Source organism: Trichomonas vaginalis, chromosome I (genome assembly GCF_026262505.1).
Source record: "Trichomonas vaginalis G3 chromosome I, whole genome shotgun sequence".
In the NCBI taxonomy this organism is placed as follows: domain Eukaryota; phylum Parabasalia; order Trichomonadida; family Trichomonadidae; genus Trichomonas; species Trichomonas vaginalis.
Window position 1 is genome coordinate 21,685,610 of NC_067203.1, and position 27,109 is coordinate 21,712,718.

At 31.0% G+C, this 27,109-nt stretch overlaps 9 protein-coding genes across 9 annotated transcripts, besides 3 other annotated features; 5 read left to right on the plus strand and 4 right to left on the minus strand.

Annotated features, from left to right (window-relative positions):
* Positions 1–389: 389 nt before the first annotated feature.
* On the plus strand, positions 390–1,719 carry TVAGG3_1026940 (protein serine/threonine kinase protein; the record flags this gene model as incomplete). Its single annotated transcript, XM_001323316.1, has 1 exon — positions 397–1,653. One exon carries the CDS (start codon positions 397–399, stop codon positions 1,651–1,653), a length of 1,257 nt encoding a protein of 418 aa, XP_001323351.1.
* A 461-nt stretch (positions 1,720–2,180) lies between these two features.
* Positions 2,181–3,116, plus strand: TVAGG3_1026950 (uncharacterized protein; the record flags this gene model as incomplete). The annotated part of the gene is made up of 1 exon (XM_001323315.1): positions 2,181–3,116. The coding sequence occupies one exon, from the start codon at positions 2,181–2,183 to the stop codon at positions 3,114–3,116; it is 936 nt and encodes a 311-aa protein (XP_001323350.1).
* Positions 3,117–3,734: 618 nt separating this feature from the next.
* On the minus strand, positions 3,735–4,235 carry TVAGG3_1026960 (glycosyl hydrolases family 43; the record flags this gene model as incomplete). The annotated part of the gene is made up of 1 exon (XM_001323314.1): positions 3,735–4,235. The coding sequence occupies one exon, from the start codon at positions 4,233–4,235 to the stop codon at positions 3,735–3,737; it is 501 nt and encodes a 166-aa protein (XP_001323349.1).
* A 381-nt stretch (positions 4,236–4,616) lies between these two features.
* TVAGG3_1026970 (uncharacterized protein) lies at positions 4,617–4,978 on the minus strand (the record flags this gene model as incomplete). The annotated part of the gene is made up of 1 exon (XM_001323313.2): positions 4,650–4,895. One exon carries the CDS (start codon positions 4,893–4,895, stop codon positions 4,650–4,652), a length of 246 nt encoding a protein of 81 aa, XP_001323348.1.
* Positions 4,979–5,673: 695 nt separating this feature from the next.
* On the plus strand, positions 5,674–6,727 carry TVAGG3_1026980 (SGT1-like protein family; the record flags this gene model as incomplete). Its single annotated transcript, XM_001323312.1, has 1 exon — positions 5,755–6,444. One exon carries the CDS (start codon positions 5,755–5,757, stop codon positions 6,442–6,444), a length of 690 nt encoding a protein of 229 aa, XP_001323347.1.
* A 289-nt stretch (positions 6,728–7,016) lies between these two features.
* On the plus strand, positions 7,017–8,910 carry TVAGG3_1026990 (spectrin binding; the record flags this gene model as incomplete). Its single annotated transcript, XM_001323311.1, has 1 exon — positions 7,017–8,588. The coding sequence occupies one exon, from the start codon at positions 7,017–7,019 to the stop codon at positions 8,586–8,588; it is 1,572 nt and encodes a 523-aa protein (XP_001323346.1).
* A 4,261-nt stretch (positions 8,911–13,171) lies between these two features.
* Positions 13,172–13,881: a mobile genetic element.
* Positions 13,882–14,326: 445 nt separating this feature from the next.
* TVAGG3_1027010 (STKc MAST like domain-containing protein) lies at positions 14,327–16,447 on the minus strand (the record flags this gene model as incomplete). Its single annotated transcript, XM_001323310.1, has 1 exon — positions 14,372–16,435. The coding sequence occupies one exon, from the start codon at positions 16,433–16,435 to the stop codon at positions 14,372–14,374; it is 2,064 nt and encodes a 687-aa protein (XP_001323345.1).
* Positions 16,448–18,543: 2,096 nt separating this feature from the next.
* Positions 18,544–18,591: a mobile genetic element.
* Positions 18,592–20,438: 1,847 nt separating this feature from the next.
* TVAGG3_1027030 (STKc CK1 domain-containing protein) lies at positions 20,439–21,805 on the minus strand (the record flags this gene model as incomplete). Its single annotated transcript, XM_001323309.1, has 1 exon — positions 20,545–21,777. The coding sequence occupies one exon, from the start codon at positions 21,775–21,777 to the stop codon at positions 20,545–20,547; it is 1,233 nt and encodes a 410-aa protein (XP_001323344.1).
* Positions 21,806–22,037: 232 nt separating this feature from the next.
* Positions 22,038–23,792: a mobile genetic element.
* A 511-nt stretch (positions 23,793–24,303) lies between these two features.
* Positions 24,304–27,078, plus strand: TVAGG3_1027050 (uncharacterized protein; the record flags this gene model as incomplete). The annotated part of the gene is made up of 1 exon (XM_001323308.1): positions 24,304–27,078. One exon carries the CDS (start codon positions 24,304–24,306, stop codon positions 27,076–27,078), a length of 2,775 nt encoding a protein of 924 aa, XP_001323343.1.
* Between the last annotated feature and the right edge of the window lie 31 nt (positions 27,079–27,109).

Below are 27,109 nucleotides of genomic sequence, written 5' to 3' on the forward strand. Positions count from 1 at the left end.
AAATGAAGATATTGAGAAAGTTATCGTTACATGCTAAAGCTCACAATTATATTACAACAATATTGAATTTTTCCCTTTTTGATGAAAGTTACGAGGGCAATTTTTAAATTTAAATCTACTATAGGGCATTTATCAGTTCGTATTCGATGACCAGCATTCAATTTTATAATCTCATTCAATTTGCAAAAACAACTAACAAAAGTTCTTCCGCAATGATTTAATATTATTTTATTACTCTTAGACTACTTGATAATACTTTATTAGAAATTACGGGCAAATTGAGAAGAAAAATCAAAAAGATATTATTGCAATTTACATCCATGGTTATAATTTTGCTATTTTTTTGATCAAGCGATAATTTTTTTTAAAAAGGTTGATTCAAAATAAAACTGTTAAATGTCTAAAAAGGAGATCGGCAATTACACTATCGAGAGAGAACTCGATCAAGGAGGGTTTTCGAAGGTGTATCTTGCCCGCCACAATGTGATAGGCGAAAATGTAGCAATTAAAAGAATTCGAAAAGAAAATTATGAGAAAGATAAAATCATAAGAGAAGTCAAATTAATGCAATCATTAGATCACCCATTTACAGTTCAATTTTTTGAATTCATGGAAGATGATAATTACTATTATATTGTCATGGAATATGTTAGAGGAACAACATTATTAGACCTAGTTAACCACTCAGGAAAAATACCTGAGTGGAAAATACGCCACATATTTGTGGAATTAATCTCCACGCTTCAGTATCTTCACGAAGACCTTAAAATGGCACATAGAGATATTAAATTAGAAAATATCATTTTTGACACCTATGGAAATATAAGGCTTATAGACTTTGGACTTGGAAACACATTTCAACAGACAGATGGCATTTTGCAGACAGCATGTGGATCACCTGCATATGCTCCACCAGAAATGTTCCTTAGAAGGCCTTACACCAATGCTGCAGATATTTGGAGCGCAGGATGTGTGATTTATGCCCTTGCAACCAATACTCTTCCGTTTGATGAGACAAATGCAAAACTACTTGCCTCAAAGATCGTTTATCAAAATCCAACATATCCAGAAGAGTTAAAACCATCTCTTGTTGAGCTTATTTCCAACTGCTTAAATAAGGATTCTTCAATGCGTCCTTTACCACAAGATATTTACAAATACGAATGGGTTAGCGTATATCCAAACTCACAATTATTCTCTCCAGAGTTCGGTATTGCCGAAGGATGGAGAAATCCAACAGGAAATCCACTCGTCGATGAAACAGTCGTTGAAGAGCTAAATCATTACGGTCTTGACTCATCGAAAGCTGTCGATGATTACTTAAATGGCAATTTCACTGCAGATGCTGCCGGATATAGAATTCTTAAACGTCAGAAAGTTACTTTCCAAATGGAAAGACTTTACGAAGAAGCAGATATATCAATGAAAGCTACAATACATAGAAAACAACATTTATCACTTACACCGAACGTTTTGACTCCAATTCGTCGTCCATCGCCAAATACAAGAAATAAATTCAGCTTCGGAAAAGCAATGAATCCGGTTACAGGAGTTTCGAAATTCTCAGCTACTGTGAAGCTTTCTAATAGAATGAACTCCATGAAACCGAAAATTCTTGCTTTATCTCAATTACCAGCTCAATCACCTCAATGAGTTGCTTAATATATTCTGTTGTTGTTTTATTTCGTTTTTCACCTATATAAATTGTATGATCAAGAAATCTTACTTTCATATTTTTTTGAAATATCTTCAGATAACTTAATTTCATGCAATTTCATATTCTATTCATCATTCATATTCTGACACATGAAGATTGATCGCTAAAACATATGAAAAATTGAATTCATTATCCAAGACATTACTTTGTAGCGAATGGATCATCTATTTATATTTTCGGTGATTATTTATATATTACAATGGTAATAGCTAACAAAAAAGCAATAGTATTTCATTTCGTTTGTTCTAATAATCTACCGAAAACAAGATTTTTAATATATACTCAAATCTCTCAGAACTTTTACAACTAAACCTGTGCAGATCTACCTACTAATTCCAATATTGTAAATAACGATTTCCTCATCTAATGGTTTTTGAGCGCTTTGAATTCATAACATCCATAATATAGCTCAGGCAATGGTAAACTCTAGATTTATTACTCATTTTTAAATTTTGTTTCTTTGATGAATGGACATTTTTTTCATGTGAAACGAACTCGAATTAAAGATACTATTGACACACAACAAAATGATGAATTAAATGAAGTTAACCAACTAAAATTTCAAATTCAAGAAGCAGAGAAAGAGATAGAATTTAAAAATCAACTATTTACTCAAAAATTTGAAACAATAAATAAATTAATCAGAGAAAAAGAGGCAAATCTACAAAACCTTCAACTTAATTCTCTTCAAAGAGCTGATAACGAATTATTAAATAATAATAAACGAATAAAAGAAATTTTAGAAGACACGCAAACTATTACACAAAGTACACGTGAAATACACGATACTATCGATAGAAATATCAGAATTTACCAAAAATATCTCGATGATTCTCAATATTTGATGAAAATTTTACCAAATGAGACAGAATCAGTTTATGATTTTGCAGTAAAAATGCTTTATTTTAAATTTTCTCGTACTGCTGAGCAAAAAGAAGAAGAATTAAATGAAATTCAATTTGAGATCTCTGATTTGGAGGATGAGAAACAAGCAGTAACAGGAATAATCAGCCAACTTAGTTCAGAAAATTCAGAATTTGAAAATGAAATTGCTCAATTAAAAGTACAAATCACACAATTCCAAAATTCTATTGCATCTGATAAAGCAACACAAGATCAACTAAAAGCATCTAATGCACAACCGCTCATGGAACTCAAGCGGCAGATTTCTCTTATCAGAAAAGAGAATAAAAAGAATTTGAAAGATGAAGACAAAAAAAACTATAAAATTTATCAGGATGTTAAGAAGGAATCAGAATCAAATAGAAAGAATCTAAATACTATTAGAGCGCAAAGACAAAAACTTCAAAATCAGATAGACAAATTAAATCAAGACATAAACAATGAACGAACGGCAAGAATCAACCAGCTCAAACTTTCCTCGCTGAATATTTTTTAAATATAATAAAAATTTGTTTGTATTTTTCGAATAGTGCTAAGTTTTTTTTTATTCATAAATTCTATACAATGATAAACATTAGCATTTCCCCATGAATTCAGAAAAATGGATTGTAATATTGATGCTAGAACTATGTAAGAAGAAATATATTGATTTCTTAAGGCGGATTAAATGTGGCAAGATGAAGGGAAGTTATTCCAAAAAATATTTTTTATTTATTTCTTCTCAATGTAAAACTAGAAGTCACATTATTTTCTACCGCAATATGTATATGGTTTTCATATGCCTATTCTTTAAATTTACTGTTTGCATCATAATAGAGGATAAGTTTAGGTGTATCGATGTTTCCAAAGACTACTGCACAATGAAGAGAAGTTTTCTTCTTATTTTACACTTTTCTTTACCAAAAAAAGTTTTACAATTAGCACCATAGTTGAATTTATCTTTTATTCCTTTATCTGCACCATGTGAAAGTAAAGTCAATACATTATTATATCTCCATCATCCATCACATCATCTACACCAATATTGAATCAAAAAAGAATTATACATAAGGTATATAATAGTTTTTAAATTACGATTTTTTGATAAAAAAACTATTCAATAAAAATTGAATAATTATTTCTGGCAGTGATGACACTTAATTCCATCGATATGTCTCTCTTGTTGAGAAACACGTACGTATTCAACGTAGTAGTGCATTGGAAGTGTCTTGTCATCAATTGTTCCACCAAAAGCTCCCATTGCAAGGTTAATAATCAAATACTGTGGTGTTAAGAATGGATACTTCACCTTTGATGCCGGGCTCTTGTTTTCTCCACGAGTAACTAACATACAGTTAATAAGTTCATCATCCCAGTACAATTTGATAGCCTCTTCATCCCAATCCATTCTCCAAACATGGAACAAGTTTGTCCAGTTGCCAGTATAGTGGTCTCTCCAATAAGAAAGTGGTGTCAAAATTGCATCTCCTGCAGTACCAGTTTCAGAAGCCCAGAAGTTGTTTGCAAGTGTATCACCAGTGTAGTACTCCATGAGATCAATTTCGCCACAAGAAGGCCACTGTCCATTTGTATCTTGATATCCTAAGAACCAAATAGCAGGCCATGCGCCAGACATTACAGGAATCTGAGCTTTGACTTCAAATCTGCCAAATAACCAGTCGCGCTTGTCGATTGTAGAAATTGATCCTGATGTATAGTTAACCCACTCATTCTTGTAGCGCCAATCTGTGGAACCTGGTTTATACCATGGATTCTTGAAGTCTTCGCGACGGCCTTCGATTTGTAACTTGCCACCTTCAAGGATTTTAGTATTATTTTCCTGATACCATTCAGCTGATCCTGGATTTCTAACATAACCATATTCACTAGTCCAATCATCCTCATTGAACTTTCCAGAAACGTTGAATTCATCGGCCCAAATTTGTTTGTAAGTTGTTTCATTTTGCTTCTTAATTTCGACTTGTTTGAGTTCTTCTCTTGTTGCTGCAACAATTTGCCAACATGAAGCAGAATGAAAAGACCTTTCTTCCTAAGTAACCATAAAGTGCCAATTTTCTTGTGCATGAACTGGCTTTCCACCGTCTTGAACAATGAGATATGTATTTTCTTGGTAAAATGGAATAACTTCATAAAGCATTGGTGAATCTGTGTGTACTGTTGATGTCCAACCATTTGAAGAGGTCATATACATTCCGGTAGCTTCATTACGGATCTTGTAAAACTCTTTACCATTCTTATAGACTAATTCGAAGTGCCATAAGACATTTGGATCCATTGTCTTATCTTGCCAACGCAATGTTGCTCCACCAACAGGTTTTGTGTTATATATAACTGATCCACATGGCGATGTTAGGAAGTACCATGATGAATTTTTGAAGAAAATTCTGTCAATTTTTTCTGTTGGCGCTCTCAATTTACCAAAATAACATCAATTGTATAATATTTACTGTTCAGCGAAATTTCGAGATTTTATTCGATTATCGTCAAATCGATGAAATTTTAAAATATCACTATAAAAAGGTTATATCATAGAAAACGCACATATTTTTACAAAAATTACATTCTAATGCTCAATTTGTAAAATGTCATTTTAATCTTTTATCAACAAAAAACAAAATGCAACTAAAATCCATTAACAGTTTCTACAAGATATTTTAAATCTTTGTTTGGAATTGTGTAGTTTGAGGTTCAAGAGATTTTTGATATTTTTTTCCATTTCTACAATTTACTATAGTTTATTGAGGATGTTTTCAATAGGTAACCTCAACGATGCATAAGTTTTATACAGATTGTATATTTTGAAGGACTTCTATAATATACGGAAGAAATCTCTAGATAACAAATACACTGCGATCATTTCCACATAGAGATAGATCTCTTCACCCATAAGACCTATGTTACCATATGAATATGTGATATCAGCCATTTTAAATCAAAATCTATTGAACAACAAAAGGATATTTACATATCATGCTAAAGGTATCATTAAAAGCAGTTCTCTTTGACTCATATCTTTCATGATGAATCAAATCGATGAAAACTTATAAAAATTGCATAAATCAAACATAGAATATATAGCAATATATCACATATCTGCATGCTTTGTGAAATTAGCACCCAATTTTTTTTTTGAAATGGTTGAATTGAATCCACCTTCGACTAGTTTAGTTGTGGAATTGTCAGTAATTGAATTAGTCAAATCAGCTCAATATGAAGAAGCCCTGAGAGTAATTCACTCAGAAAATTTCGAAATGACTCCTTTGTTAATACAAAATGAAGCAAAATGTTATCTAAAAACAAATAAAGTTACAAAGGCACTAGAAAGTCTTAAAAGGGCAGAAGAAAAAGGATGGCTTCTCCCTGATATTTTAATGTTAAAAGGGCAATGCTTATATAAATTACAAGAATGGGAAACATCACTTATAGCATTCGAAGCTGCTGATAAGATAGCGTCTACGGCAGAGACAAAACAATGGATAACTCGCTGTCAAGCCCATATTGAAGTTGAAAATTCACCAAACGCACCAAATGTTTTCAATTTTCAGCCACCGATTATATCAGATGTAAAGAAGGAATGGTATCAAAATGCGCAAATAGTTACAATTCGATTATTCATCAAAGATGTTAAAGAAAAAGAATTGAAAGTTAGCTTTTTACCAAATTCTGTAAATGTTTACATTACTAGACAAAGACCAATATCATATCACTTGAATTTACCTCATGAAATCAATACTTCAGAAAGTTACTTCGTCCTAAACAGTTCTTCCATTGAATTAAAGATGGAGAAGGTACAACACATCACATGGGAAAACTGTGAAGTTTAACTTACAAAATTTTTCAAATTTATCATATTATAATTAGAATTCATGATTAATGAATCAATTGCAAGTATATTCAGCTGAGTTACTGTTTGAGAAATCAAAATTTAATGATTTTCATGAAAAGATAAAGATTTTTCATGATAATTTCAAAATAATAAGAAAAAAGCACACATATAACATTCAAACTACATACCACTTAATACCAAAGTTCTACTTTTCATTAATTTCGAATTTTTCATTTTATCATTTTAATTTTAAGTATTTTCTATATCAATCATGATCATAGTATCTATATATCTATTACTTCTCTTAGTTTCTTTTGTTTGTAAAATATTATTTTTTTTTCTAACTTATATAATTAATTTTTCAATCACATTATGATTCATTTGTTATTAAAATCATGCAAATATACTCTCATTCAATTACAAATAGATATAAAAACTTTAATCAAGAAATTTAGATGTAGATTATAGAGATCTCACTAAATTTTGATTCAAAATCGAAACATTATGGAAAGTACAACATTTTAATGACCACACCAAAGATTTCTAACTGAAGACGTTTTCAATAAAAAAATGGAAAGTGATGAATTTATCAACCTAAAAATACCAATAAAGAAAGCAAAAAGCTTCTCAACAGTATCTATTCCAGAATTTGCACAAATTCCATACCAATTACAGACAAAACTCGATGAAATAAATGAATCAAATATCGATTCCATCGTAGAGTTTATCATATCAAACTATAAAAAGAACGAATTACAGATCGCTATTGATGAAATTTTATTCTTTTCCAACTTAAAACAAAAAAGAAACAACCTTTACGGTGAATTATTAATTAGAATAGGCAGATCTCTCGATAAACATATTGATCCAGTTATAATTGGCAAAGAAAATGGGTTTGTTGTTAGATATATGTACGATCAAGGCTACTATACCCTTAAACAAATCAAAAACGCATGTGAGAATTGTATGATCATCAAAAATAAGCAGATTTATCTACCATTATACCTATTTTTTGCACACGAATTTGGTTTATACGAGAAAGATGCCCACTATTATGGATTCTCTTCTAAATATTTTGAAAAATTAAAGGAAGATGATTATTATTTACTGGACGAGATACTTAAAAACGGCTATGAAACGAATTCTCTTACTTACTGCATCATGAAAGATGACCTTGTTAAGTTCAAACAGTTCATTGAAGCAGGAATTGAAAAAGATGACACAATTGTATTAAATACATTCGAAGGATTATACAGAGATTACGAATTATACCTTGCCGATGCCGCTGGCTACTTCGGTGCCAAGAACATCCTTAATTATCTCTTTTCTCTCAAAGTTCGACCAGATGATGACATAATTCGATGGTCAATCATCGGAAGACACACGGAAATCATTGATTTTCTTGTCGAAAAGGAAGCCGAATTCGATGGCGCAATGAAATACGCATTGCAAACATATGATGTCGAAATTTGTGACAAAATTTTGAAATTAGATAAGAAACCAATATCATTATTAGATGTTTCACAGACAGGATTCATTTCTGGAGCAATATATGTACTCGGAAACACAGAAATTCCAGGAAAAATCGATGGAGAAAATGTTCATAATTCATTAGTTAATCATCATCGACTTTTGTCTTCAATTTTATTGGAAGAAGATGCAGACATAACATTTAAGACTAAACAAGGTCGTACACTTCTTCATGATGCAGTAGAAAACGGGTATTACGAAGTTATTACTAAATTAAGTACAATGCTATGTGATTTTCTTGTTCCTGACAACCAAGAAACATTTCCTCTTCATTTGGCAGCTGCTTCTGGAAATATTGATGTTTTGAAGTTCATTTTCAACAATTCAAGGGAAGTGTTGAATAAGACAGACGCTGTTTTCGGAATTCCTTTGCATTACGCGTGCAGATACAACTTCTATGACGGAGTTGTTTTTCTTGTGAATTCAGGCGCAGAAGTAAACAAAGAAGGAAGAGATGGATACACTCCACTCCACATTGCTTCAAAGAGGAATAACGAGAAAATTGTTTTGTTCTTGAAAGAACACGGTGCTGAAATGACTAAGAAGAGTGAGAAAGGTCACAAAGCAAAGAAAATATCTCATTCAACTTTAGTCAGAGGAATGTTTAACTAAAATATTGTTATTTTTATTCAAATTTATTTCTTTACTATATTATTATTCGCTTAATTTGAAACTGCTTATTAATAAATCAATACCATATGTTTTGAAGTAAAACAATAAATTTAGATAATTAATAATTTGATTTTTAATTAATTTGAGTGAATAATAGTTGAGATTTAACACCCTTACTCATGCCTATAATGACAGGTGTTAAATATTCAGTAGCATTTTATAAACATTCAATGACAGCAATATTGCTTTTATTAGAGGTGAATTTACATAATATATGCCTCTTACACTAGAATCTACATATTCTAACACTCCCCTACAGTTAGTGCACAATTTGACGTTACTATCTAGACTTGGTTTTTGTATATGAACAGAAGAGTTATCAAAGATGCAATTAGATTTACTTATGCTTCATTTTAAAAGAAATTATAGATTGTGGATCATGGTTTTTTTATGGAGGAATGATTTATTGATTTCTATATAATTTTTTTTTCTCATAACTGTAAGTGAAAAAAATTCATTATGACAATTATTGAAATTTTATTTTATTGAAGCAATCATATGGAAATGAAAGTGAAATATAGTTGGTACAATAGCAAAATTACCACGAATAATTTGTTTACCTTCTTCTCCATATATAACATTGATTCTCAGTAAATACATTTGCAGGAGAATAATTGAATTCATAAATGCATTCGTAAACAATATGATTGATATCAATGTAGAATGCTGTTATTTTGATATTATATTTTCCTCTTGGTAGGTTTTCAGGTATTGATAACACAACAGAGAATCTTCTTGTTAATTTGTTTGGATTTTGGATGATGATTGATACCCCTCAAGTGATGAATTTAACTGAATTGAGTAACTTTTCTGTAAAAATTTAATTTCACCAACTAATGTAACACTTGATTTGACATGATATTCCTTAATTACTGAAATAGTTAAATATGGATGTAATGTGAATTTGTCTGATGTAGTATTTGTTTCTGTTTGATTTGAATCATATAATCTGGCATAAATTGAATGGGATCCTAATGAAAGATGATGGACATCGAGCTCAATTGGTATAGATTTTGTATTAGGATCAATAACTCTAGTCATTTCTTGTTTGCTATTGGTCTCACTGTCAATCCAAATATTTAATTTAACCTGCTGTGTGTTGCTGTTATCATTTGAAAGAATAAATAAATCGGCAGTAATTTTTGATTCATTATTTTTGAAAATGATGTTATTTTGAATTTTGATGCTAATGAATAACTTAAACATTAAAAAGCATTGGTTGTATTCAATATCATTGAATGAAAATTCAGATTCTTGTCTCGATAAAATATCGACTGTTCCTGAAGTTAAATTAATATAATTGTTATTATGAATGAAACATGATGTAATTGTAATTTTTGAAGTGGTGTAAAATAAAAAATATCCTTCATTATTAATAATTGTGCAATTATCAATTGAAAGATTGTATTCCCAATAACAACCGAAAAAGATTATTGAATTTTCAGATGAAATTGACATATTGCATCTATTTCCATTAATAATTAGATGGTGAAGATTGAAACCACCATTTCTATATTTAAAACATTTTTCTTGAGATGTATTATTTATGAATGATGAAAAGGAAATGTTATTCTTTTTTGATGTACCATAAGTAAAATAAGCAGAACAAGCTGTAGTTGATAATGAATGTGATATATTAACATATTTAATCAAAACATAACCAACAATTAGACCTATTGGAGGCCCCTTCCCATTCGATTGAGTAATTGTTGTTTCATTCATGTAATTTATGCAACTATCATAAGAAGGATATATATGCATACGGATAGTCATATTTATAGAGCGATGGTTGAACAACACAAATTCGATATTGAACGCAATCCCCACGTTCATAGTGAATGCATCCACCTCTTTCTGAATTAATATATGTAGGATTGTTTGAATCAAATATTGTATTATAAACAAGAAGCTTTTTCTTATTAGAACCAATTGTTATAATAATAATTTGCGCATGTAAATTTTTAAAGAAAACATCGTGAATAAAAAAATTTTTGCCGTACCCATATACTCCTTCACTTTTGGTGTGTTCAAAAAACAAAAATCCCGGAAAGAATTGATCCCAAGTATCATTTGGATATGATAAATGAGAAAACATATTAAAATGAACATGTTGAGCCATTGAAGAATTGAATTTAAAATTTTCCTGATGTAGGATGGTAATTGTAATTAAAGCACTTATAATGCAAACAATTTAGATAAAGATAAGCCAAATGCAAAAGCATTGGCATAATTTGACACATCCCTTATATGTTTTTCTTTTCTTTGACGTTAAAGATTGAGAAGAGAGCTTTGTATTGATGTTATTCGTGTTTAGAAGTACCCTCAATTTTTGACTTTTGCAACTTTTTCATGACCCCCTACTCAGGTATCTAAAATACCATTTATCGCCTGAAAAGCACCCTTAATTTATGCCAATTGACAAAATAAAGATATGTTTAGAATGCTGATATGATGGAGAATCATGCTGCATCATTATTGGCCAGCAATATATAATATTTAAGAAATCTACGAGATTATCTGATTTCATGAAACTCAATGTATACTAAGTTTCAGACTTTGAAATTTTAACATGTTGATATGGGTACATAGGGTTTATGATTCCAGTCATTTATTTAAAAAATTACAAAAATGAATTAATATGATGTGAGTAACAATGGTAATAAACGCTTAATTACTAATATATTATTTCTTGGTAGGAATGAAATGTTTTGGTGACATTTATAGAAGTTAAGCTGAGAATCAAAAATGCAAAAATTATTTTAAATATTACAAGCATTATTTGATGTCATTGAGTTTAGAGTCGTGTAGATATATGAGTACAATATGTTATTGATGTATATATGCAATAATTGTGAAAATGAAATGTGAATCTCAAGATGAGTTGCATGTTACTGTGCTATAATTTGAATTCAATACATACATAACATTACTAAATGTATTTTAAGATAATACAAAAAATTAAGCTTGCAAAAAGATATCGAAATGTAATTTTCATTAGATTCAAAGTTCTGAATAGATTTTGATTTTAACTATTGATGAGTTTGTCAAACCTCTATAATAATAGAATGTAGAACTAATTAAATATAATTAATAAAAAAATACAAATTTAAGTGATATTATAAGAGATATATGTGATGTTACCAATATGATATGATATTGGAGAACTGATAGAATTGTGATGTGAGACTAAATATGATTTTATTATGAATAGGAGAATAATATTAGAAGAATTCCTTGAATTTAATGTATCTGAATATGTAATTGGGCATATATTCTATATATATATTGGTAGGTTAACTAGAAATAAGAAGATGAAAGATTGTTAATGAATAATATGAGATTAAGCGAAAATATATTGTTCTAATAGATGAGTGTTGAGATCCAATATATATGAAGAGGGATATGTGAGAGGAAATATGTATATTTAATAAAATAAGCGATGAGAGAAAAAATAACAAAGATTTATATGAAATTTTGAGTATTGAAAAAGTTCGATTAGTGATTTTATGTCTGTTAAAGGAATAGATATTCTAGGAGAAAGATAAATTGAATTAAAGAAGAATAAAAAAAGTTGATTAAGATTGATAAAAATATTGAATTGTATGACAATGGAAAGAAGGAATAAATTGGTGTTGGTATGACGGTATCATTTCGGGAGACATTGCCTCTGCATGTCTCCCAGAATGAGACAATCTTCTGCAATCAGAATGTGATTGCAAAACTTTGACCGACAAGAGTGTATTATGCACTCCTGTCGGTCGCAGTGTCTCATTCTGGGAGACATTGCCTCTGCATGTCTCCCAGAATGGAACAATGTTCCGCATTGATAACTTGAACGCGGAAGTTTGACCGACAAGAGTGCATTATCCAATCTTTTTTGTCATATACCTCAACCCATAAAGACAAAACCTTACATAAATTAGGTAAACTTTGGTTTTCACTTAATAATGTTTATTTTTAATTTTTTGTTCTTTATATAACTTTTTCTTCTACTAAACTATTTTACAGACTCTACTGAGCTATCCTCACATATATACCTGTGACAATAACACATATATACTCCCTTCATATTCTGATCTCATGACATATTACAGCACAAACTATAATTATACAACATACCTCATAAAGTCTGATTTTACCCCTATCTAAGCGTTCAAAACCTATTTTCCCCGCGTAATCTGATTCTTCTGGCTCTGCTGATTCGATTTCTGCTGTCAGATCGTGAAAATATGCATCACACAATGAGATAAACACAAAATACACAACTTAATATTTTCCTTAAAATTGTCAATTCCTCGCTCTTGACATATTTATTATTTCCTCCGTTTTCCCTCACAAATATATTTAATTTTCTGAATAAGACGTATAATAAAATGAATATCTTAAAAACTAAAATACAAAATTAATGTTGGGTAATGACTAGATATAGTATGCACTTTTGAATTCATACATTTTTTGAAAAAATTGTATTTTCAAAAAAAGATGTTGTTTCAGTATGAACTTGAAGAGAAATTTTAAGGAAGACTCTGCTGCAGGAGCCCCAAGGCTCCCAATCATTACAAAAGGGAGCCTCAGGGCTCCTGAGAATCCATCAGCAGAGGCCTTTTCATTTGGCCTCTGCTGATCAAAGATTCGGCGAAGCCATTCTTCGTCTCAGGAGCCCCAAGGCTCCCAATCATTACGAAAGGGAGCCTCAGGGCTCCTGAGAATCCATCAGCAGAGGCCTTTTCATTTGGCCTCTGCTGATCAAAGATTCGGCGAAGCCATTCTTCGTCTCAGGAGCCCCAAGGCTCCCAATCATTACGAAAGGGAGCCTCAGGGCTCCTGAGAAACCTCTTTGAGAAGGTTTTCTTAAAGAAAACCTTCTCAAAGATGATTGTCAGCATTCACTCAAAATCTACCAAGAGTTTCAAAGTTTCAAATCTATCTGAAATGAAGCTTTGAATCTCTTGTATATCTAATTGTAGAGGTACCTTTTCAAAATGTCTTCTATTGATTAAATTTAATCAGTAAAAGTCATTTTGAAAAGGTACATCTCTATAATTGCTATTGAGCATTCACTCTTGGAACCTTGGAGCTCTTGTGTAGTGCATGAAAACTCCAAGATTCTAGCATAAAACATATATCATAGACATAATTTCTTCAAATATAATTTAAGGTTATTTTTAAAAAATTAGAAAAGCGTAATTTAAGGTTATTGAAAAGTGACACTTGGCAAATTTGTCCCGCACTCATTTATTGGAAATTTTTTGAACAATAATAAGTAAATTTTATTAAAAATTGATATTCAACAGAGATTTGAATTATAGTCCAGATTTAAATAGGATCTTTAATTGATTTTATGATTATTTACAAATATGTTCGAAAATTCAGATTAAATCTTTCAATTATCAATGTATTTGGACTTACTGTCAATGCCCTAAGCTGGAAAACACAAGTTATAATTCACTAATATATACAATATAACCATCATTATGGAATTAATTTTAGATTTTTTATTTTATGAACAAAATTGTTATTTTTATATAAATGTTTATTCTTGGAATATTTATAAATGTTTCTATTTTTAAATAATCAAAATTAGATAGATTGCTTCCTGATTTTGACTCAGAAAATTTAGGTTTATTAAGCTTCAACTTGTTTATTAATAAAAAAGGGTCCAAAAACACGAATGGTTGGAAATTTATAAATAAAATTTATAAAACAAAAAAATAAAAATAATATTATAATGATTTTGGTTTCAAATGTGTATCATCCTGGCTAAGTTTGCTCTGTTCCGCCATTGCCATCTGTAAAATCTGTGGGTTGATACAAGATTTCCTTCTCGCGATTTGTGCAGCCTTCAAATTCGCTTCTGCGAGCTGTGCCATTCCAACAGAGTTGAATTGTGTCGCCTTGGCAGGAGAAGGCTTTGTTTCCTCCGCCTGGGCCTTCGCAGCTTCGATATCGTCAAGGATAGAAGTATCATTATCGTCCTTGAACTCGTATCTTTGTTTGAAGTACTCCGTTGATGTCTCCGACTTAATATTCGGAACAAATGGCTTCTCAGATGGCTGGTATCCTGCGAGCCAAGGGTGATTTAAGATTTCTTCAGCTCCATTTGCACCCAAACGCTTCGAAGGATCGACAGTGAGCAGCCTTGATATGAAATCTTGGCATTCCGGAGAGAATTCGTCATCCAAATGCTCGAATTTGCCAAGAATAATATTATTTTGCAATTCTTTTTCGGTATCTGCAGTAAACGGCGGTTCGCCCATCAATAATTCGTAGACAACGCATCCGAGGGACCAGTAGTCAACCGGAAAACTGTGTTTTTGTCCGAGAATTATTTCTGGAGCAACATAGTTAGGAGTCCCTACAAGAGAATCGCTTTGAACTATGTTCTCATCAGAATTAATACGACGATCAACAACTCCGAGATACGATAAACCGAAATCTGTCAATTTCAAGTTTCCATTTGCGTCAACTAATATGTTATCTGGCTTTAGGTCACGATGAATGATTCCGCATTTATGGAGATACTCCAAGGCTTTGGCAATTTGGTACGCGTAGAATTTGGCGGACTCTTCATCAATGGAATAAACCTCGTGGAGAAGGGAATAGAGGTCTCCACCTGGCAAGTATTCCATGACAATGTAGAAATTATGAGTACCAAGGATGGAATAGTAAAAATTAATAATATAAGGGTTTTGGAAGTGTAAAAGTATATCTTTTTCAGCGAGAATCCTCTTGCCCTGATTTTTGTTGAGGATATTTGACTTGGATTGGACCTTGATCGCGTAGATATCTCCTGTCGATTTTTTCTTTGCCAAAAAAACTCGGGCAAAAGCACCACGGGATACGCGCTTGATGAATTCGAAGTCAGCAATAGTGATCTTTGGGTGGTTTTTAGGTAAGTTTGATGGGCCAAGTGCTTGACGGGTTGCGCTGTAAGCATTAATGGCTCTTTTCTTCTCATACGAGATGTCCTGGGCTCTGTCTATAATGAAGTGTATTTCGGGGAGCTTTACATTGAGAAGATGTTTTATTAAATCAGAAATTTCTTCAGGGGATTCTAAATCATCGTTTCCAACACGTATAATAGCATCTATAATCATAGTAGCATGTAATATCGGATAAGTTTGATCATCGTTTCCTGGCCATTGAAATTTAAGAAAATTTTCAGCGAGTTGTGTTCTTAATTCCATGAGATCAGAGTTACATTTGTTTATAAGTGCTTCAGATTGAAAAGCCTCAACACATTTAGCTGTATGTTCTTCGATTTGATCGATATCAATAGGTTGGTCGCAAATACGGCAAATTACGGCGTTTTCAATTTGTATAAGTGGAGTAGGCGATAGTTTGGTTGCCGAGCAGAAGATTCTTCCTCTAATATCATTGTTGATGAAAGGAAAAATGACTGAAAAAAGATGCTGAATAGAAGCTCCTAGGGTAATAAAAGAACTGTAGAGTTTGTCAATCTCGGGTGATGTTTGAATATCAGTGAACAATGAATATGATTCATTGATACCTTCTGAAATTGTATCATAAAGATTGCCTAAATATGAATTCATGGTATTCTCGTAGATAGCTTGAAGCTTCTTGACAAGTTCTTGAAGCGGTGGGGATGTTTGTTTGATAATCTCGCTGAAGGTTGGGCGTAAACTTTCAAGATTATTTCGGAGAGCTTGAAGCTTATGAAAATATGGATCATACGGAATCTTATTTTTCTTAGGTAATGCCTGGAAGCTTATAGGACTCTGTGGTCTAGGAAGCCGTGGCATTCTAAAATGCCTGGCTTGAAACATTTATAAAAAACGATTATTTCTAATTCAAACAATTTTTCAGATACTGATTTTTTAGAGGTAGGGCAACGATAGAAAATTTTTGGAAAAAAAGTTCGGAGATCTTAAACGTATCATATTCCCTGCATGGTTTGGTATCTTCCGCCATGCGTTGTGCCAAACATATTGACACTTTCCAATAATTAATTTATGGTATGAGTCACAGAGTTAGATTATAAAAAGAAAGTAAATAATTGCAATTAGAAATCATATATGTCGGAAATCAAATGTTGATGAGCAGAAACCTTTTACTCATCATAAAAGAGATAAATCACTAAAGATTTGTATACATTAAAATTTGATATTTGGTGCTCGAAAACTGTCTGATGGGACTCCTCCAAAATGAACCAATCTATCGCTGAGGACCAAATTAGATGATGTGGATGGTGTATTCTCTAATTCTAACTTAGGAAGAATGGGAACAAAACGAATGACGACAACAACATGTCAAACATAGATTAAATATCTATGAATCAATAAAGTATACGTGCATTGAAGGTGATAACGATCACTTGAGGCTTATAACTCTTTGACTAAATTATGCAATAATTAAATATAATCATTTTTATATTTTTATACTGATAGTAATTAATATACTATCCTGCTTAATAAATGGTATGATCAAATTTGTTTGAAAATTTAATTATGTATATGAAACTATGTCTTCTATATAAAAATCAAAATTTTCGGACGAACCTAGATTGAACCTTTATGAAAATCTATCATTTTTGTTAATTGAGTTAATATGAATCTTTTACATATGTATATATAGCATTGATAGCTTATATAATCATGGTTTATTCCATATTAACATATTTTTTCAGTTAAATTTGTTAATAATATCATGTAACAAATTAATTCAAGATTAGAATGTCTACAAAATGCTAACAAATAAGAACAAAATACGATTTCTCGACTTAAATTTTAATATGGAGTAGTTTTTCGTTTAAATCTAATTAAAAATGAATAAAAACTTATCTTGTACTATTTTCATTCAAAGATTTTAATAATGTAAATCATGCATTTTCATAATTCAGTACAGTTCTTTTTAGAATTAAAGTTGATGAGGATGATATTTGTGATTTAAAATAATTTGTTAATGTTCACCTTTTATTCATCACCTTGTGGTATGCCCTAAAGCAATAGCATTATCAATTCTGCTGAATTGATCAACTCAAAATTCCAAAAAAAATTCAAAATTTCAAAAATGAAATTAAACAATTTGAATTTTCACATGAAAAAATCAATTTCGAAAAAAATTTGGAAAATCAAAGTATTTGATAATTAGTCAAATAATCAATTTACATCGTTTTTACTCATAAAAAACAACTAATTTTTGATTTTGATATCATATTTGATAAATACTCATTCCAGAGTTGACGTAATGTATTAATTATTGTTAGAGATATTGCTTTCGCAGCAAAATTCTTATTTCATGAAAGAAAAAAAAAAGATTTTATTCCAACAAAAACAAGTAAACAGATGAATGGAAACGTACTATATTTTCATAAATGTAGTAATCAGCGTGTCAGCTTTTGTTTATCATGTTCGAGTCAAAATGTATTAACTTGTAATAAGAAATATTCGAAGATTATATGAAGTATTGAGCATTCTTTGTAGAAATATTTGTAATTCATTACTAACATATATAATAAAGTTGTTTTTTTTTCCTTATTGCAATAATTTTGTCTGATTTTAATAACTTTTCATGTATACGAGTTGTGTGAATATGCATCATAATATGCGTAAATATACTTATTTGCGACGAATAATGTGGTTGCATAATGGAGGTGCTAAATTTTGATTTTTAATATGGGCTTTGGTATGTATAATCATGTTCTTATCTCAACGTAGGAGTATTGGTGCAATATGATTAAAATTTACGAGGTTGATCTTAAATTGAATAATTCTGGAGTATAAATCACAATGCAGCTAATTCTATGTTAAAGATAGATACAGATTGTAGTAATCAATTAGGGAGTACAAATTCATTCTTTCATTTCTGTCGTATTGAGCAGAAAGGAAGAGATCATAACCCTAGGAAAAAAAGCCCAAATTTGTCACTTTTCATAGTACGTTAAACTCAATTCGCTCGGCGAATGCCGAGCACACGTACTCATCATTCAACATAATATTCTCATTCTTTGGTTATTATAGTGCCAGACAACACAAGATTTCAAAGAATTACTTGAGTTTTTCAATTAATCTAATCCGATTTTAGATTTATCGAGAACTCCATCATCAAATCCACATACTTCAGTGCGTAACTACAATTATCCATATACAGAAGGAAGTTCTTTTCGAACAACTCATTTGGAGTCTGTTTTGGAAATTCTTTCTGTCCGACTTAATTTCATAGTTCCTGATCAACCAAAAGACAGAAAACCACACACTATCTACTTAGGAAGGAGTTCTTTCTAAATCTTCCTTAAATTGAGATTTTACGAGAGATAACCCTTCTATTGCACTTAAAAATGAACATTTTGATATCTTTAGTATACACATGGTCATATATAGTATTTCATCTACATAAATACATTCATCTTTCGAAGTCTCTCATTAAATGGGAGGCTTCGAAAGATGAATCGTTTTATTCATACAACTTTAAATCTCGAACACATTTAGAGAGTGAGTATATCATTTTATTCTTGTTTTGAGTTTATTCTGATTCAAAATTGCAGTGAAAACAGAAGTTCACACATCATATCTGAATGTGAGCTCATCTATACTTATACGATCTCAATACCTCCACTCTAAGCATAAGAGGTGAAGTTATATAAAAATTATCAGATGCGTTGAAGTCTCAAAAGAATTGCCTGAATGCTTGTTTCATATTTGTCCAAGTAGTTTCAATGAATAAATGTATTGTTTTTTATAATTTCGATTTATTTTTAGAAAATATTCAATATAAACCTTTATTGTGTTATTTACATCTCATAAATTCTCTGTCTAAATCATATAAAAGCGCGTTTTACCCCTATGAATCAAGAAATTCATTCAATATTCATGGTATATTTATTAAATTTATACGATTTACTAATAATCAATATTATATCCTCATAAATAGCAATATATTTTGGTAATCTATGATAATCATATACAATATTTGAAATCAAATTTTCATTAGTTTAGGTTCCTTGTTAATAGTAAACCATTATATTTATTACTAATAATAAAATCTATGTGTCGTATTGAAATTCAATAAAATTACTTATTCGGTCCAAAAAAACAAATTAGATAAAATTTTTCTTTTTTTATGTAATTTTTGTTTTTCATTTTTCTCAAGATCCTAAGTTATGTTCTAACTTTTGACATCATATCCTATCATGCTAGGCTATATATTATAGCATATCCAAAAGGCAAGGAAATCTATCAGAGAAGCCTTTTTGACCTATCGTTGCCCTACCTCTGATTTTTTTATTTTACTGAATTATCTGATCAAGAAATCAATTATTTGAATAATTAGATTCAATACATTCTTGAAAAAATGTCATTTTATTAAATTCAATATAAATTCTGAAAAGATCAAATCATATTGTTTTCTTGATTGTACAGTTTTTCATGAAAATTTTATTATTTTATTGCGTTAAGAAAAATTGAAACGAAAACATTGGAAAAACGTTGTAACGTTAGATAATCGTGGTTTAGCTTAATTAACCCGAGGAAATTTTGAATATTAAATAACTTGATTTAATTTTTTTGTTTAATTATTTTCTGAACCAATTGATTTTGGTTTCGGCATATTGTCTAACAACTTATTATGCAAAATAACATAATAATATCGGGAGAAAATCATAAATGGTTTACATTTTTTTGGCAAGATAAGAATATGATTATTTTTAAAACATGAAATATCTTTAAATTAATAGGAGGACCTTCAAGGTCTCGATGAAGTCATCTCAACGATATGACAGTTCGTTTCATTGATTAAAATAAAATTAAAGAATTTTGATTTTTTTCAGAAAGTCTGAGATTTTAGCTATTATTTCATACAAATAATTTAAAAAGAATATTAATTTCAATTATATAAGTTGCAAAAACCTCTAAATAAACATAATAAAAAAATTCCGGAGTTAAGGTTTTCTTGGGGGGTTAAATTGCCCATTTTTCATAGCCCAAAGCAAAGAAGTCTGCGGAGAAATCTTCTGCCTTGTTGGCATTTGACCCATTGTCGCAGAAGTCTTAAGAGCTCCAGTTTGAGGATGACTTTGTTGGGCAATAGTAATAAGAGGTGTTGCTGTTCGTACGTGGTTGAAATTTCCTTTCATATTCAATTGTACTGATGCTGACGAACCGGATGTTAAAAGCTTTGTTTGCAAATTACTTGGTTGTGCTGAGATTCCTGGAGATTCTGTCATCAATGGTGTTGTAACAAGAGTATCTGTTGACATCGAGCGTGTATCTGATGCACGTACAAGCTCTGCTTTGAGAACCCAATCGTATTTGTAATCGTAAACGAATCCTTGGCGTTCGAAAAGAGCTCTAAAGTCGGCTCTGTACTTGACATAATCAGGATCATCCTTGAAACCAAGTGCACGAACTGAAGTTAAGAAATTGCAAAATTCAACTGGTAATCCGCTGCATAATTCTTCCGGAGTCGTCTTTAATTTGCAATCGTAGATTAATTGGTGCTTTCTTGTACGATTTTCTTCTTTGAAGCCTTGCCATGGTAGTGATCCTTTTAATAAATAAATTAATACGTAAGCGATACTCTCTAAATCGTCACGTCTACTCTGTTCAATGCCTCTGTGAGTATTAAGGGAGGCATAACGGGCAGTACCAAGCAAAGTTCTTCCATCAATTTGAGGTATATGTTTTCCTGTTTTAGGATCTATATACCTTTTGGATAGACCAAAGTCGATAGAATAAATGATATTTTGATCTTTGTCTGTTCCTAGCATAAAGTTTTCTGGTTTGATATCACGATGCAAGATTCCATTGTTATGTATGTATTGAATCCTCGATAGCATTTGATCGGCAATCATGAGAACTGTTTTAAGAGAAAAGCTGCGTTGGCATTCATCAAGAAGGTTTTCAAGTGTCGAAGATAAAAGCTCAATAACCATTACATTGTAATCTCCTTCAACACCATACCATTTTATATCAGGAATTCCAACGCCTCCCCTCAATGTTTTGTAAATTTTCGATTCGCAAAGCAATTGTGGAGGAATATTATCAACGGACTCGAATTTGACGGCAACTTCTTCAAGGGTGATAATATGCTCTCCAGCATATATATCACCAAAGCTGCCACTTCCACGCTTTTTCTTAATGCGATACTTCGATCCAACTATAATCTCATTCATTCAAATTATTTGGATTTTATGGAATAAATTATCACCAAAAATATGAATATATGATTGTCGTTATTTTTTATTTTTATTTTGTTATTGTATTGAAATTTTGAGAAAGAATTCAATTGAGTTTTTTTGATAAGCAATTATTTGAACAGAAAAGCACCAGTGGACGTATCTCATTGCATTTTTAATGACAACACCCCTAAAATTTTCTCCAAATTGATCTAAATAAATATACTGCGCTTGGTATCAATATTTCATTTTTCTATGGGGAGAAGCTTCCTAAACTTTTTAATCCCATAAATATGGTCATTATCTGGAATAAAGAGTTAAGCGTCATATGTCACTTTTTGTACTAAGGAAACATCGACTTTATGCGTTATGACTTTTCGATGAGGAAACAAGTGTTCACGTATTATAAACTTCCTTATTCCAATAAACCGACCCTAAACATAATTAATTCTAAGCATGATAATGGTCTCTTTTCTATGATAACCAAATCAATTTGGTTATCATAGTAAAGCACCAAAAACTGGAATAGGAATCGGCAATATGGAATCATGAAACAACTAGGATAAAATGGATATGGGACATTCATACATCCATTCCCTATTTTTAACCATATTATATTTTCAAACAAAATTCTCGTACTATTTTCAATAAAATTTGCATAACCTTGTTATTACTCTTAGGCGAAAGATGATTTTAATGTTAATTTTATAGAAGAACTTTTAATGCATAATAAAATAACCATTTCCTATAAATTTAGACTTAAAACGGTGACAATAAACAAGCTTTAGTCTAGAAATTAATTTTCTACTACTATAAATGCATCTTTATCTTTAATTAGAAAAAAATTTATCAATTTTATTATCCAGATGAAAAAAGAAGTGACATATGATATTTTATCTAATTTAAAATCTTTTATTGATTGTTTTTAAAAACTTTGCATTTTGTATGAGTATTTCATGTTTAAATCAGTATAAATACGCAAAATACTTATGAAATTCCAGCTGTTATTCAGTACTATTCATTTTTCAGCAATCATTAACTGTGGAAGAGTATGGCAAACGTTCGATAATGATCATGTATACTCAGATCATCAAGAATGAATTAAAGTCAATGCAGGGAAATGGATAATCCGATTAAAAACCCCAAAAAGGAAAAAGATATTATATGAACGTCTCACAAATGGTTAGTACTAAGCTCTTTCCTGATGATTGAATATTCTTTCATATTTTTGTATATTGTAAGGGATTTTCTCCCCAAATATATAATACCTTCCTTATAAACGATCTACTTTCTTTGAATACAAGTATAATTTTACATTTTAGGAAAAAAATTTATTTTTTCAAATTTATCTTATAACAATAGAGATTTATATATGTGTGTGTCAATATAGGCTTTAGTGGTATAAAATTGGGTAGATTTTGTTTTTTTTGAGTAAAAAATTCAAAAAATTACTATCATTTTGCGTGCAAAGGAATAGTCAGAGCTATTTAATAACATTTTACGAATGAACTATGGAATTACTATAACTTTTGAAGAAATTTCAAAGTTAATAGAAGATTGTATTTTAGAAATCAGCTAAAAGAATGATGTGCATGCATCAAGCGTTAAAGTATCCTAATCAGAAATATAATATACAATGATTAGCAAAGCAGATTTGAATCGGCAAGAAGAGTTGCTTAAAAAATCAGTTGAGTCTTCTCTAGTTTCCACACTGCCTATTCCTGTTTAAGTGCGGTTATTCCTATTCCAGTTTTGGTGCTTTACTATGATAACCAAATTGATTTGGTTATCATAGAAAAGAGACCATTATCATGCTTAGAATTAATTATGTTTAGGGTCGGTTTATTGGAATAAGGAAGTTTATAATACGTGAACACTTGTTTCCTCATCGAAAAGTCATAACGCATAAAGTCGATGTTTCCTTAGTACAAAAAGTGACATATGACGCTTAACTCTTTATTCCAGATAATGACCATATTTATGGGATTAAAAAGTTTAGGAAGCTTCTCCCCTATTTTTTTATGCGATTTTACTCAATAAAAATTTTGCAAATTACCTCCGACTTTTCAGAGGATTGAGTTGCCACTCAATCCTCTGAAATAGTCTGTGGTAATTTTTAGTCTCTACACTATTTCAATATAAGCTCCATTTTTAAACAGTTTTTAAAAATCGAGCATTGAAAAGTGTGATGAGACTTTAAAATTAGCGTTCATCCTCCAAAAATCTCAAATGCACCAGATTTATATTTTCCTGCCAAGTGACTGCTCCTTTTCCTATTAATAATTAGGGAAAATTTTATAATAAAATTGTTCGGTGATACAATGAATTAGATCTGGGGTTATTGAAATCAAAATTATAATCAAATCAGTTAAAGAATTGAAATCATTGATTCAAATCAACATTATTTAATAATTAATTTTGCTATCGAATAATATTGCATCTGTGTTCATATATAGGTAGGATCAACCAAAGAAGCAGATAGCGAATATCAATAATCTTACTACCGAAGTTTCATAATGTTTAATGTCGGATGAAGCCTTTCGTGATATATCTTTGACTATGAACGTTAGAAATGTTAAGACTCTATACACAGGTCTTGTAACAAAAATACATAATAGAAATGGCAAATCTGACTCTAGAATTCTTTTTATTGGTGATTCATGTATTTCGTTTTTTACAAATAAGCCAAAGCCCACCGAGTCAAGAACCTTCTATTGGTGCGACATATTGGATGCACAATATATAGAAGATAAATTCGAACTAGAGTTTTCAAAAGATCAAGAATTGATGAAATTCATATCTCCTGAGCCAGAAAAAGTCAAGAAAATAATAGGATTCATTCTTTTTAGATTTCTTACAGAAGATGTTCAGAAAAATATTCATTTCGAAGATTTTGGAAAATTTGAAGCTCGGCCAAATGGTTTAATACTATTAGCAAGATTCATATCAGCAGAACTTTCAAACAAGGTTAAGCTTCTCCCTGAAGTTTTGAAAATAATTACAGATTTTTTCAAATATAATCACACAGAGATTACTCTTCCTGCTGATAAAGCAATCGGAACTCAACTGGAATCTTTGATCTTTGCTTTAAATAGATCAACTAATATTAAAAGCATTGAAATTCCTGAAATAAACCCTCCAGCTTATACACAGCTAGCAAAAATCCTTCCAACCATCAAAACCTTAAACCACATCAATATTATTGGTTCAAATTTTAAAGGATTTCCCGATTTTTGCACAGAAATTTCGAATCTCGACAAAACATCATCAGTTACGGGCTTATCATTTGAAGGCGCCCAATTTACAGCCAAACAATTAACACAACTCCATGATACTCTTGTTAATCATGGATTTAAAAGTTTATCTTTTTTCAATTGCGTTACAGAAAAGACTAAGACCAATTTCTTCGATGAATTCCTTGATGACAAACTCTTTGAATCCATACAGATGCTGAATCTTGACTTTACAACCATTTTAGATATAAATCCATTAATGATGAAGGCAACAAAGCTTATTTCGTTATCTCTTGAAGACACAGGTATTGATATATTTGATGTTTTCACACAATTGTCCCAAAATCAATATCCTAATCTTAAAATGTTGAATTTAAAGGGAAATAAATGCACGAAAACAATAGGAAACATAAAGATTGATGACGCATGCCCACTTTTAAGAATAGATATGAAGAGCGTTTCATGGGATTCCTCTTGTTTTACTGGAGTTTTTAAATTTATTAGTTCTAGAGAGTGGCCAAATGGACTTTTGCTTGATCTGAGCCTCGCAAAATACCAAGAACTTGATTTCCATGACTGCATTGCCCTCTTAAATGGATTACAATCAGGTCCTCTTTTGCATTTATCTTGGTCGAAAAATCCGATTAACCACGAGTTCATAGAATTCTTAAAGAAGAATCAAAACTTGTTCTCCATCAATGTTACAAGCTGTTTCAAGCAAGGAACGTTGAGCCAAATGCAAGAATTCGCTGATTTCATAAACCAGTCGAATATTCAATATTTGACAATGGTCGGACATGGAAAAGACACAATAGGTGAAGATATGAATCTTTTCTTCGATAAACTCGAATCTCCGAAGAAATTATTTTATCTTGACATAAAATCTCAAAAATTCGGAACTACAGGATTCGATTCCTTGTATAAGTTGATCGAAAGAACTCCTTCTCTCCAATATATCAACTTTACAGGCGCAAATCTCAAGAAACTTGAAGATTTATTTGGATTTTTGACAAAAGTTAGAACTCTTGGCAGAAAAATCAGATTTGACTTCCCAGATGATGATCTAGACTCGATTATGCGCGAAAATGTCTTCAGAGCTGAAGAAGTAACGAAAATTAAGTGGTTATTAACAGATATCGCAACAAAAGCCTCAGTAGACAGCCAAAACCAAGATGGTATCACAAGGAAAATCGAAGGAGATCCATTAGATCAGCCATTTGACTGTTTCAAGATGGATTCACCTTATCATTTTCCGATATTTATGAGAGACAACCTTTATTTCGACTTCTATCCACAACTAGAGTATTCTGTACCAAAAGAAGCTGTAATTGCTTCAACAGCGGACATCACAAACCTCATATACAGTGAAAATGAGGAAGAAACAATTTACGAAGAAGATTACTCAGAAATCGAAAAAGTGACACCGGTAAAAAGTGTCGAAAAAACCCCAGAACCGGAAAAAAAGAAAGTAGAGGAAACACCGCGCCCGCCACAAGTTACTCCTACGAGGACAGTTGAAGAGAAGCATGAGCCGAAGAAATCTCCTAAAAGAACAACTCCAAAACGAAAGATTCATCATAAAGTTATATCTGAGTCGTCATCTGATGATTACGATGACAAAATTGATACAAGATATAATAAAAAGCATCGAGGATACCCATTACCATATCCAATGCCTTATATGTACCCTCCTCCTTTTTATCCACCACCTCCTCCTCAGTATTACCAAGTTCCTGTACAATACATCAATCCAAATCAGATCCAGTACAACCAGATGCTACCACAGCCCATCCAATACGCTCAACAACCTCAGCAAATCAATAATCAAAATGAAATTGAACAAGAACCTGTCAGAAAACAAAAGAAAGCTCCGCAATTGAGATATGAAGATAATGACTCTGATAACCAAGAAGAGAAAGTGATCAGAAAGCAAAAAATTATGAAAAATAAGAAAATTAATTGGAATTTCCCGATTGATAAACTTCAGGAGATAGATACAACAGAAGAGTTCGATAATATTAATGCTAAATTCTCTTTCAAGAATTTAGTTAATGATATAATGTAATTTTATTTTATTTTTTAAAAATTTTGTTTGT